Genomic DNA, 14,310 nt, shown 5'->3' on the forward strand with positions numbered 1-14,310 from the left:
AGAATGATAAAATGATAAAAACAGAACAATCACACAAAAATAACGGCAAGATAATTGAAGCTCTAGAGTGGATTGTTACCTTCTGTCCCAAGAATTCATTCCCAAGTCATCAAGCAACAACCTGCAAAAATAAAAGGGTCCTCGGGGCTCCACTGGTGAGAGCTGCTCTTGGTTGGTGACTCTCATGGCTGAATCAGAGCTACTCCTCTGAACATACTCGTCTTCTTGTGCGTTCTGGCGTAAAATGACCTCGATGATTTCCTTTTCTTGGTCACGGTTCATTCCACATGGGGGTGGGGAAGGCTCATTTAGATTTAGCTGGGATGGTAAAAGGCATTCAGGACTTGTGTGGCCAATGTTTTCAAGTAATTTGTCGAGGACATCATCTGCCTCCTCGATTTGAGAAAACTCTCTCTGAGATCCAAAGGTTTGATGATGCCAGCCCGAAATCAGAAATGAAGGGTTTCTGCTGTTGGGTGATAAGCAGACTTCCAAAGGTCCATATAAAACCTTCCCATCCCAAGAGTACTTCCCTGAGATATCCCTCACAATTACTCTCACATCAGAGAGGGCACCCACTAGTGGGCCGCCTCCCGGTGCTTCCGTGGGTATCTGAAGGTAGGAGATCAGGGTGCTGTCATTGAATACAAACAGCTGCAGATTTGGGCTCCTGAACACCTCGGAGGAGAGCTCGGAGGCTTCCGCGTGCACATTGTCATGGTTCTCACTAACCAGGCTGTGCAGCACGGCAGGGCCCCCACAGAGGGGGAAGTGTCCCAGGTGATTCACCAGGTGGGCCATCACCATTCGGGCAGTCAGAGGGATCAGCTCCAAACTTCGTCTCTTCCTCTCTGTGAACAGCAGTAAAGAAACAAAGAGATAGTGGCAAATGAAGATTAAGACTGAACATCATCAATTTCAATCTGTACTTAGAATGTTTGTTTTTTTTCAGTCAGGGAAACTTTTCACCTATCTTCTTTTTTGACACTAAGTCTATGTGAATTTAAAAGCACATTTTAAATAGACTGCTAAAAGAACCAACTTACATGAAGATTTCATTCTGAAAGGGACATTAAAAAATATGTAGATAGAGCAAAAGACAAGAGAAAGGTTGCTGTCCTTAAAAAAGGAGGTGGTTTCGGAGCTCTGGGATGTCAAAATCTACAGTAGGAGAGGACGGCAGAGCTGGATGGTTGAGGGCTAGAAGCTGGGGGCAGGTAGAAGGTGAGCCAGAGAGGTTACCTTGTTCCCTTCAGTGGGATAAAGGTATACATCCATAAGAAAATGAATCCAGCCTGTAACAGCTTAAACATATTTTAAGTAATCTGCTTTAAGATCATTGTAAAATTTTAATTTTGTTGTTAGGGCATTTGAAATATTTAACAAAATCTGATGTATTAATAATTCATGGAAATACTTAGAATGCTTTAACTGAATTTGTAGTTAATTTAATACCTGAAAGCAACTGATTTACAAAATTTTTAAGACTTCAAATGTACAGAAAGATTTTGAAAATAGCATCTAAAAATGGGCCTTATAGAATGTTTGCAGTATACGGGCAAAGCAAATAAACTAAACCCGGTAAGTATGGACTGAAATGACTACTTAAGCTTGAGAGTAGTTAGGGGGATTTTAACCTACCATATTTATTTAAAAAGTTGTGCATTAATCTAGGAACACATTAAAATGACACCTTTTAATTTTAACAAAAAAAATCACTAGATATTTAAATAAACTAAGATTTATAATTTGGGCTTAAATGTTTAGGAAATACTTGTTTTCTAAATTCACAACATGAAGATTAATTTTTCATGCTAAAGATCCTCCCTTTCAGACATTAAAAATCCAACTGACTTACTTATAAAATACCAATTTTATGATGTATAAATCCTAGAAAGAAACAAATCCTACAATCTAAGAAATTCTGTGTGATGACTGAGAACAAGTTTGTCCTGAATTTTCTTCTTAATTTTTTTGTTTTCAATGAACAAGAAATCATCTGTATTCAAGAATGAAAAATAAAAATTTTATATTAAATTTCATTTTTAGAAGCAAAGGAGGTTATCTATACTTGTCTCTGAAATTGAACTCTTCTTCCTGATCCTCATAGAGGTATGTATGATTTTCATACAGCTGAAAATTTAAAATATCTTTACTAATTCCCTTGATTTGCTTTTGTGTCCATATTAACTTTTCCAAAAGTTACAAATGCTTTTATTCATGCTTATCATTTCATATAAATATACACTCCATCAGAAATGTTAGTGCCCCAAATCACAAAGGTACAGCCAGCAGGGAGCTCAGGAGTCATAACGTAAGACACTACGTGGTGATGACATGGTAGAGCAGGCTATGAAACTAACCATAAAGGTCCAATTTGATAAAGCCCAGGGCAGAAAACAACAACTGGAAAAGCAACTTTCCTCTCATTTTACTTACATAGGTTGTGCTTTCAATTTGTGATAAATATAAATTTGTATTTTAATAAACGTTTTAATTCTACAGTGGGAACTTAACCTGGAGTCACACTAACCAAGTCATAAACCATGACACACCCAATTAAAAGCCCAAATATCTCTGGTACTGAAAAGTAAGGAAAGGGAATATTTAAAAAATGAGAATTGTAGGGCCGGCCCGGTGGCTCAGGCGGTTAGAGCTCCATGCTCCTAACTCCGAAGGCTGCCGGTTTGATTCCCACATGGGCCAGTGGGCTCTCAACCACAAGGTTGCCAGTTCGATTCCTCGACTCCCTCAAGAGATGGTGGGCTCCGCCCCCTGCAACTAAGATTGAACACGGCACCTTAAGCTGAGCTGCCACTGAGCTCCCGGATGGCTCAGTTGGTTGGAGTGAGTCCTCTCAACCACAAGGTTGCCGGTTCAACTCCCGCAAGGGATGGTGGGCTGTGCCCCCTGCAACTAGCAATGGCAACTGGACCTGGAGCTGAGCTGCGCCCGACACAACTAAGACTGAAAGGACAACAACTTGAAGCTGAACGGCACCCTCCACAACTAAGATTGAAAGGACAACAACTTGACTTGGAAAACAGGCCTGGAAGTACACACTGTTCCCCAATAAAGTCCTGTTCCCCTTCCCCAAAAAAAAAAAAAAAAAAAAGAGAATTGCTCTTCCCTAGCAGACTTCAGCTGAATTAGCTGCGTGGGCATGTCCTGAAAAATAAAGAGGACACCTAGTCTACATTAATGAAAAAACTAAGCTCATGACTTCCACAAACAATGAAAAAAATATATTCTAAATATTTTATTTTTCTAAATTTATAGATGAAATATAAAAGCAGCAATTTTAGGTATTCCTTTAACTTTTGTTGTTGTTTTTTTTTTTAAAAGCTTTTCCTTTCCCTTCTTTTTAAGCATTTAGGTTTTAATGATGAGAAATTTGAACACGGGCTATTTATTGTACATGCAATTAATGGCTTTTCTTTGAGCCGGGTCAGCAGTTACCTCAGTAGGTAGTTGAATGTGCTTCTTAATTGTAACTATTTGAAAGTAGTAATTACATCAACTAGTAGGTAATGGTCTATAAAAAAATCCTTTGAAAATAATAGATAAAATATTGCTCATCAGAAACATTATCTGAGTAGAAATAGTTTGGTTATGAATGAATTATGACATTAAGTGAAAACAAAAACCTTCAACTATGAGCACATTTTATTTAACCTGAAATACCTAAGTTATCATCTTTATCGTTCCTCATTATTGTTAACAAGTGGTAGTCCTCAGCAAGAGTGTCTGTGTATGCCAACATGTTTCTAAGTTTCTTTGCTTTTTTATTTAGTTAAAATGTTAGTGACTATTAAAACCTTTTTGTCATAGAAGTTTAAACAATTATTTTTAGCATCCCAGAACCATGTTAGGACAAGTTTGCATAACACATTCTGTAGAATGAATATTCAAGTCAGAGTGTTGAACACTGAAATAAAAATGGTTCCAAAATATAAACGTGCATTTTTAGGTTTCTGCTTTTTCACTAACCTATAAATCTTCTGCTATTTTCAAGTGATGAGTCATAATAGCAGTGGACCTGTTTTTGGGATAGCCATGTGGGGTGAATGTAAATTAATGACTTTAGGAAAAAGTAAGTTAATTTTCTTATGAGACATGGACTACAAGGTAGGAAACAATAAAGAAAACAGATCGAGTGTAATTTTATTTTTTAAAAAATACAGTTTGAATTTATAACTATGGGGAAAAAGTCAAGAAAAGATTACAGTTTAAAAGAACAGTGACTCCAGAAAAAGACAACTAAATGATTAAGCAAATGGAGGGCAACAAGAAGACAACATGTAAATGTACCACATAGTGTCCACCAGCAACACAAGTCAAAAGGAGTCTACTGTACTCTTGCAAAATACGAGAGTAAATAAAATGATGTTTCAGAAACTTGGTGATTAAATTCTAAATTGAAATTCCACCTCCATCACTTCTGACTTATATACCCTTCACCTCCATTTGCTCATCTATAAAATGGAGCTAAAATAAAGACTGGATGGTTCCAGAGCCCTTGTTCCTGACTGGTGTCCCAACTCCTGTCTTCTTCATCCACACCGCACCCACCCCCTTTCTCTCAGCTTGAACCACACTCCGGACTCTGCAATCTCACAAGCACAGCCCCAAACCCCAGGCCCTCACCCAGCTAATGCCTGCTGTGCCCTTCCTTTCCCCACCAAAAGCTCCATAAGATGCATCTGTCTCGGAGTTCTGAATGATCATCATCCCCCAGGTCACCTTCTCATGCTATCTGGCCAAGACCAATTATTCTGCCCAAAGTACACAGCAAAACCCACAACCAAACATTCAGCTGGGAAAGAAAATGACTCCTATTCTGTTCTCACCCTCCCTGGGCTTTCTGAAGACCTACCACTGCTGACCTTCCTCGGCTCATCTGCCTTCTTCCTTCGATTTCCTAGAAATCATTCTTTCTTGGTTCTTTTCCCATTTTCTGGTGACATTCCCTGGTTCCTTTTTCTTTACGGATGGTTTTACCCCAGGGTTCCATTCTTGGGTCTCCACACCCACTTTTATTTTTAAACTTTTAATTTTGAGACAATTGAAGATTCACATGAACTTGTAAGAAATAATACAGAGATATCCCAAATATCCTTCATCCCAATGATAACATTTTACATAGCTATAGTACCATAACACAGTCAGGAAACTGACATTGAAACAATTCATCAATATTCAGAGTTCACGAGTTTTACAGGCACTCATTTGTGTGTGTGTATTTCTATGTAATTTTATCAGATACATGTATAGATGACACACCCACATTTTGACTCACATTCCAGGGATAGGTTCCTATTATTTTGGAGAGAAGGGTGGTTGAGGAGTCCTGAGGATACCCACACACTCTAAAATAGCCCCTCTGCTGTGAGCAGAGCAATCCTCAAACTGTGGCATGCAAATTCCCATGTCTCTCTTCATGATGCTCTTAGTCTGGAACAATGTACCAGCTCCTTTCAAAGACTGTCCATCCTTCTAAGTCTGGCTTAAGGCCTTCTCCACGGGAAGCCCCTGTGGTGCTGCTGGTCCACAAATGAGTCCTTCTGCATTAATCCTGTCTCTCCCATTAGATGTAAAGCTCCCTGGGAATATAAAATGAACCGTTTTTGTGGGTCCCATGAGTCTGAGACATATAGGTCCTCAATAATACAAAATTCACCTAAGGTGGGAAAAGAAAGGGAAGGAGAAGAAACAGACAAAAAGAGAAGAAACAAGGAAGGAAGAATTTGCTATCACAGAGGACTCTGGAAATCAGGATTTTAACAGTTATATTAAAAAAACACACACACAGCAAGCATGAGTAAAAGGCTATCATCTTTTCTTTTCCTGCCTACAAGAATTCTGAAGAATCTCACCCTCTTCAACAGTAAGCAGGTTGCCCAGTTCTGCTGATGAATGATACTGGACTGGCTCAGAATTCTTCACATTTGCCAATGGCAGAAAAGGGTCGTAATCTGAGGATGAAAGGTCAGCCAGGGTCAATGTGTAGTGACTCTGTTGGGTATATGTGTTTGAGCCACAAACACAGCAGTGCAGAACCTGTGAAAAACAGAAGGGAATGTGTGTCATGGATATCACTAACCTGTCCCCTGACAATTTGTCAAATTACAACAACACTTAGGAAGTAGGTCTCCTCCTTGGTAATACTTGAAAACATCAAATCCTTTTCATTCTAAAATATTTTCTTGCTATTAGCAAGTTTATTTTGCTCTTTTCACATCAATGCCAATAAATATATTCTCAAGGCAAAACAAAAGCAAAAGTAAAAAAGTGCCTATATTTCACCATTCTGTATGATTGCACACACCTAAGTCCTGCTCCATCAGTCCACCAGAGGCAACACAAGTAGAAGAAACTAAATCAGAAGATGAAGACTGTGGGATAAACCACAAGATGAACAACCACCAACCATGGTGGCGGGTAGAATAAAAGCAATAAGCACAGATAGTTAGCATACTTCATAAACTGTTCATGAACTTGAATTGGTATAACTCACTATCCCAAGAATTGGAAGGACTAATTTAATACAATTTTTTAAAGGATGATTAATGAAGTAAATTTAACACAAATTTTAAAAGTATTCTTATTTTCACAAGATCAGTTTCCTAAAAGCTTACTGGTTATTTACCAATTGTTGGTGACTGAAGATCCATAAGCCATGCAAAAGCAAATCATCTTATGTATGCCAAAATGTATAAATGAGCTAATAATAACTGTACTAAATTTTACTTTCTGATCAGAAATTCAAGATAATAAATTAAAAAATTAATTTTTATGAAAATCAAGGTAATACTTTAGAAACTAAAGAGGTATCTTTGGACTCAATGTACTTATACAAAGTCAATTCACTTTTAGATGACTAGCTTGGATTTGTCCACATGGCAGGAGGCCGTGTGGTCAGGCTGCACATCTTCCTGTTTAGTCCCTTCTACTTGTGTGGCCTCTTGGGGACTGGAGGATTTAGGGGTATGCAACCTTTGTATACGGGTAAAAAGTACCAAGAACTGTAGTCAACAGAGGACAGCCACCCGGATATGTCCTCTTCCAAGGAGAAAAGCAGTGTAGGAAAATTATGGCAACTTTCTTAATAATATGAAAATTGAGCTTCTGTCATTGAGAGAATTAATTTCTACTAGTCAAATGCCATAAAAATAAGAAATGCACATGAAAACCACAAAGCAGTACCACTGCATACATACTAGGTAGCAAAGTGTTAGCAAGACTGTGGATTAGCTGCAACTCTTAGCTGGTGACAGTGTAAATTAGTACAATCGTTCTGGAAAACTACTTAGTGTTCACTACTAAAGCAGAACATCTGTATTCCAGCAACTCCATTCACAGATATACACCCGACAGGAATGCATACATACATGTACCAAAGAACATACTAGAACAGAATAGAATGTTCACAGAACTTTCTTTTTATGGCCCCAAACACTAAACTACCTAAATTTCCATCAACAGTAGAATAGATAAATAAATCGTGGTTTATTCTCACTGTGTTATACTAAATAGCAATGAGAGTGAAAAATTTGTAACTAGGACATGCTGTATGCTTCCATCTATATAAAGTTCTAAAATAGACAAAACGAATCTATGCTGTGACAGGAAAGTGGTTCTCCCTGGCATGTCGTATGGGGATAGGGACTAGGTGGAGGCACAGTGGGGGCTTCTGGGATGCTAGGGATGTGCTGTTTCTAGAGCTGGCGTCTGGTTTCACAGGTATGCTCACTTTGTGAAAATTCATCAAGCTCTCACTTATGATTGATGCAATTTTTTGGAGGCACTTAAACTTCAATAGAAAGTTTCCTTTAGAAGTACGATAAAGAGTTATTCAATAAATGTGTGACTCATGTTAACTATGAGGTGACTTCTATGTTGGTAAAGCAATTTTAAGAGAAATCTTTTAAGAAAAGAAATGTTAGAAACGAGATAAATTTAAATGATTGTGGCTACTTTAATTGGTCAAGCCAAGCTTTATATAGGCTTATAAACCACAAGGATGACAGAAGTAACTAATTAATCCTAACATTGTTACTAAAATTTTTGACCACTGAAGAAGCCATTTAAAAATCCACATTACTTTTTAGTAGAATTTCAACCATGATTAGTGTTTTTTATTTTTCAATTTAATACGTTTTAAAATAAGACAACAAAGTAATCAGTTAATGACTTGGAATCTTTTAACTATGTGTTATTAAAGGTTTGTTACTAAAAAAAAAAATAAAATCCAGAATTGTCCCTACATAATAGTAATTATTCAGTGGGCACACAAATGCTAAATAAATAAATAAGGACAGACTGCAAGGCCTATACAGAAGGACAGTATAAAGCGTCCAGAGCAAACACTACACCTAGTCATCAGTAGAGGGTGAAATTCAAATATTTTAAGTACTATAAAAATTATGAGGCTAATTATTTTGATGTGATATATTTCATTAATATCTTTTAAAGCAAAGAGATTACAAAGACCATTATACTTTTTTCTTCTTTTGAAAAACAGATTTTGTCAAACGAAGACTGTGGCTATGCCTACAATATAAACAGTTCTTTTTAAAATTAAGTAGACATAGACCATGTTCCATGAAAATTGGAGAATCCTGATCAAACTGCAGTTATTTAGAGAGGACAGTCATGTATACATGTGTGCAACTTTCACTTGGCAATCATTGCTTCTCTACAATTATATCTGTTCTTTTTTCACGCCTTAAGTTTTTTGTTTCTTTCACCCTCCCCTGCCCTTTTCAGAAGAACGTAGATAAATAAGTAAATGTATGAAACATAATTTTGTACTTTTCTGATGCTAAGTCCACACCCTACGTCCCTGCGACCCCGTTGGGGACTCACCCTGTAGATATAATCCAGCAAGGGGGCTCTGGATGAGGGCTGCTCGTCCAGCGCCACCGTGGACACTGGGTGGAGAAGGGCATTCACCGGCAACGCCATGCACCAGTCCAGGAGGCACAGTAGCAAAGACACAATAAACTGGAAGAGGAAACACGCCAGCTATCTTATACTGCGTCTTTTAAACTTCACTACGGGTAATAACAAATAACAGAACTGTCCATGCATAACAATAATTATTCAATAGACACAAATGCAAAAAGAATGAATGAATGAGGTGTTCACAGGAGGGCCAATAGAGAAGGATATTATAGAGGGTATAAAATATGTAATATTATTTATCATTCTGTCTCACATTTTTAAAAAAGCAAACTCTAGGGAAAACTTAGCCATTGTGCCACCTACCTTCTTATCTGTTTCCACTGAAGAGTACTCTGCACTTGGTAAAAGAAAAGCAATTGTGGCCACAAGGATCTGCATAAAAGACAAATCCCCAATCAAGTAGAGCATAGTAATAGTTTTGGAAGCCATATGATGAGTTCCAAGATGGTCTTGCAACTAAACCCAGCTTGGTGCCAACTCACTAGAGGAAGGTGATAAAAAGCAAAGGGCCAGTTTAGAGACATGTGTTATCTTGAAAATCAGGAGAAGACAATTGGGGCTATGCCTGATTTCCACTCCACTCTATTGGTGGTGAAATTGGGAACCCCAGAGAAAGGAATATTTCTCTCTGTAGTCATGTAACTTCCATCTTCAGACTCTACACTTTTCATGATGAAAACAAAAAAATACTTTTAAAAATAAAAATGAAAATGCTCCCACTTAATTTTCTTATAAATTACTCCAGGTCTACACCTGTTGCCCTGGTGTAAAAGCACCTCTTTCATTTTCAAAGGTATTCCTGTTTAAATGATAAATTGCATGGTTGCCCTAAATCCCAACTTTACATTTTGCAGCATCTTATATTCCTATGCCCAAAGCTCTACGTGTATTTCACTGTAGGTCACTTAAGGTTGAAAAGCATTTGTGATTTTTCATGTATCTCTGAGAGAACAAAGTGATCTCACTGGTGAAATTTATCTAGGGCTGAGAGAAAATAAATCAATACTACTCTCTCTCCCTGTAATACCACACGGAGACAAACCAAATTTCCTTGCAGTTACAACTGATGTTTAAAGAATAGGGCATGTTTTAAAAAGTACAGCTATAAAAACTGGCAGAACGGATGTGCTTTACCACCAGGCACCTACAAGGGTGAGGGTACCTGCTTTTGTATAAGCAGGCACCCCCAAATGTAACCAACCTCCAGGATATTATTACTGAGATGATTCTTCCTGTTACTTCTGTCCCTCTGCTCCACGAATTACCTTCACAGAGGGTATCATAGCAGTAATCTCATTACAGCTGGGTAATCACGCTATGGCAGAAAGCATGGGCTTCAGTCTGGGAGAGACTCCTATTTTACACAACAGTCCGCCCTCCCCGCCACACACACACAGAGGGCATCATAACCAGCTGCCTACTCCTTGTTGGCACCATCCAAATTACTCTGGATGAATGAAGCCCAATCTACAAAAGGTCTCTTTGTTACGGTCCTACCCGCCTTTCAAACTACTCAAGTGTAATACTCTGCCCTGGAACAGTGGTGGCTTCTTCACACAGTGCCTGAAATCACAGCTGAGAAGTACAGTGCAATTCAATCTTAAAACAAGTGTCTCATATGGCAATTTAATAGTCAGTTTTCTAACAATTATTTGAGTATCTGTAATTAAATATCAAACATAATAAAAAGGAAATCTTGTATTTTAGCATTAAAGGAAAAAAACTTACTTCTGCAATTTTCAGAGGCAGAGGTGTTTCAAACATCTGAAGCTTCTCCCAGTAGGAAACCAGCAGCTGAAGAACGTCACACGCTGCCTGAGCCACGACTTTGTTAGGAAACTATGAAAGGAAAACATCTCCAAGCTAAATAACCTAACTTAACATGTACACCATTCCTAAGGAATAACAAAACAGGCATTTCTTTCCAGCTCCATTTAGAGATCATTTCCTTATTTTGCATTAAATTTGTGAAAAAATGTGTCCTATTACCAAACAGCTTATACATGATCACCATTCAATAACTGCCTCTTGTCTAGACTAGTACTAGCTGCATTAATTTATATAACATTCTATAGAAACAAGTATCTATCATTTAATCATTTGGAAATTAAAACCATAATTTCAAATGCCTTAAGATAACATAAATCATATTTTTAACTATTAGAGGAAATTAAAATGCAGTGCATTATTGAGTATCCCCTGTGCGCAAGACTTTTACTCATTTTAGCATTGAAAAATCTTCACTAACAGCTCTGTGAGGTGGATGTTATCAGCATTTTACACACGGAAAAGCAGGGATGGATCAAATGACTTTCTTTCCTATGAAATTAAACTTAACCAACATGTATGTGTAACATAAGGAATGTGAAAAATCTGGGAGTATGAGCACATGATTCACAAATTATGGTGTAAGCAATTACTTTGAACATGTTCTCTGAGCCTGCGTGTGTCCAAGGTCTCTGGCTGCTTCCATTTCTTATGGGATGGCATACAAAGGGGGTAGCACCTAAAAGGACTGAAGGCTAAGGCTTCATGAAAGGCAGGACGACACCGTGTCCTTCTCTCCCTGTGCAGGAACTTGGGCTACACTGCTATCCATACCTCAGTAACTAGAGCAGAAAAGTTTGTCACGGGTTCTGTGTCCCTGTCAGGGAAAACCTCTGGATATGTCACTTAGTTATTTCCATACCAGGAGCTCCAAGTCACATGAAGCACATACCAGTTGACCTGGGTACCACACACTTGTGGTACCACACATTTAGCACCTCAGTGGCTAATGCAGGGGATAAGGAAGGTGAGGGAAATGTGATTCATTTTAATTCTACAGAATAAATAGTTACTGACTACCCCTTCCTGACCAGTGTAAGGTAAAACAAGGGCGATGGCATCTGTACTCAAGAGGCTCTTCCAAGTCTGGGCCTTAGATGCCTGATTCTCATCTCTTTTCATCCCACACTCTGGTTTGTTTCTGCCCCAGGACCTTTACACGTGCTCCTCGTCTGCCTGGTCTGCACTCTCTAGGTCTGCATTTGGCTAATGCTGCCACCTCTCTTAGATCATGGCACTAAAAGTCATCTCCTTGGTGAGGCCACCATACCCATTCAAAGAAGTGGCAGCCCACCCTCTCCAGCTCTTCAGTTTCATGCTGTTCCTGTTATAGTTTATTTATGGCATTACGGGCTGTCAGAGCTGACCTTTTATGTTTGTCTGCTTGTTCTTTTTCATTTATTTTCCTGCATCGTGTTGGTCATTGTTATTCTAATGCGTAGCATTGCCCCCTGAGGGGAAATGCATGGTGCGTTTGAGGTAAAGATGGAACATGGAGGGAGTGGGAAAATATGAGTGGACACTGGGTGTGTTTCTGCTGCATCACAGTAGTCAACTCATGGAGTAGAAACAAGGATGGCATGGCTATCCTCACTTCCAGAAACTGAAAACAGACAAGAGGACAGTGATGGAAGAGACCTATGGCAGGTAAGACAAAGGGCTGTGCGCAGAGAGGGATGAGGCGTGAGGTAGAGGGGGGCAGAGAAGGCATTGTGGACGGGGGAAGAGATGAGCTGAGCCTGGAAGAATGCAGAGGGAGTTTCCTTTCCGGCAGTGCACAACGGAGCACGGGCACTGAGAGCTGCAGGTGGGGTGGTATTACTGTGTGGAATGGTAGCGATGAACTAAATCATACTCACTCACTCACTCACCCAGTACATATTCATGGAGGACTGACAACATGCCAGCATTGAATTAAAAGCATAAGGCACAAGATGAACAGGGGAGATACAGCTCCTCTGCAGGAACTGACAGCGTCATGGAGCAGCCAGCCACCCATTTCTGTATGTCCCCACAGGCCATGCCCAATACTCGAGTCTGTGGGTCACATGGTCAGGCCTGTACGCAGACTGATCTCTTTGGCAGCAGAATGGAGGCCAGATCTGCGAGGTCCAGACTAGGGCCAGTGGGGTGGTAGTGCAAGTGGCTCAGATACTGGCAGAGGGAGCCAGCGGTGTGAAGGACGGCCCCAGGACAGCAGGTATGATAGAGTGAAGGGCATTCAGGACTCTGTGACAGGAAATGGTAGTGGGCAAGGAGGGGAGAAACTCCATGATGTCCCCTGAGATGGGGTAAGAGAAGGAGCAGCAGGTGGGGCTGAGGGGCATCTCAGGTCAGGCCTCCTCTCACTGTGCCAGGACACCCCTGACAAAGGGCTCATTACGTGGCAGGTACTTTTTTTCTTCTGTTGCCTTATGTTTTTCCCCATAATTATAGAAAAATTACAGAATATTTTGAAAATTTGTAGAAGTACAAAGAAAAGGTATAAGCCCTCATATCCTCTTGTTATAAATTTCCATCTCTCTTCTATAATACACAGAACCATATGTGATAGAAGGCTAGATATATACACATGTATATCTGTACATCTTATTCATTCTAAGGTACCATCAAATTATTAACAGCTTTGCTAGGAAACAGGTAGGGGTGGGGGAACCACATTACACTAAATATACATTGCTAGATTTAAGTAAAGTTTGAAAAACGTATTAATTAAGATATTAAAAAATGACTTGGAAAAAAAATGACTTGGAATCTACATAGGTATACAATTGATATCCAACTTTTTCACTTTACTATGAGAATATTTCTCCATGGCTTTGGGAATCAGGGTAGTCTCTTGCACACCACAGTTGTGCAAAAGCCCAGATGTGGGTCCAGAGTGTCCTGGGTTTGACCCTGACAAGGTCCTTCATTCCCAATAAGCTCATTTTCCTCATCTGTGAAGGAGAGGTGGCAATAACCCTTTACCTCATAGGGTAGTTCTAAGGCTTAAACACAATGACAAAGGTCAGGGCTCAGCACCCTGCTCAGGCCAGAGGAAGCACTCCTAAGGGATATCTTGGTTTGATCAATTTTCCATTCCTTTCCATAGGGATTAGCAGCAAGTGTTTTTCCAGCTCTTGTGATATAATCGGCAACCCCAAATGTTGTGGAGGAAAGAAGGGGAGGGTGAGATGACAGAGTGGGGTGGTCAGAGGGCACACTTAGGGAACAGAAGGCTTTGAGTTTGGCCAGGAAGAGGGGTGGGTGAGGATGGCTGCCATGAAATCAGGCTGCAAAGGAAAGCAGAAGCCCGACCAGAGGGCCAGATGCTGAGCCATGGGCAGGGGACACCCCTGGCTGGTTATCCTGGGGGCTGAAACACAAAAGGTGGCACAGGGGCCGCTGATGGCCTGGTGATGATGTCCCAAGCATTAGCTGCAACTGCTGTTACTATTATATCAGCATGTGGCAGGGAGCAGAGAAGGGGAGGCAAGAGCCTGGACGTTGGTGTCACATGGATAGTTCAGGATT

At 39.8% G+C, this 14,310-nt stretch overlaps 1 protein-coding gene across 4 annotated transcripts in view; it reads right to left on the reverse strand.

Annotated features, from left to right (window-relative positions):
• The window catches only part of RALGAPA2 (Ral GTPase activating protein catalytic subunit alpha 2), a 316,937-nt gene that overhangs the window by 108,832 nt on the left and 193,795 nt on the right, over nucleotides 1-14,310 (reverse strand). For all 4 annotated transcript variants that reach the window (XM_033094559.1, XM_033094558.1, XM_033094556.1 and 1 more), the window contains 5 exons: nucleotides 10,696-10,806; nucleotides 9,271-9,339; nucleotides 8,869-9,006; nucleotides 5,877-6,060; nucleotides 80-851 (listed from right to left, as the gene is read on the reverse strand). In XM_033094559.1, coding sequence (XP_032950450.1) covers nucleotides 80-851; nucleotides 5,877-6,060; nucleotides 8,869-9,006; nucleotides 9,271-9,339; nucleotides 10,696-10,806 — 1,274 coding nt within the window. The remainder of the gene's footprint in view (nucleotides 1-79; nucleotides 852-5,876; nucleotides 6,061-8,868; nucleotides 9,007-9,270; nucleotides 9,340-10,695; nucleotides 10,807-14,310) is intronic.

The sequence above is a fragment of the Rhinolophus ferrumequinum genome, chromosome 23 (assembly GCF_004115265.2).
Source record: "Rhinolophus ferrumequinum isolate MPI-CBG mRhiFer1 chromosome 23, mRhiFer1_v1.p, whole genome shotgun sequence".
In the NCBI taxonomy this organism is placed as follows: Eukaryota; Metazoa; Chordata; class Mammalia; order Chiroptera; family Rhinolophidae; genus Rhinolophus; species Rhinolophus ferrumequinum.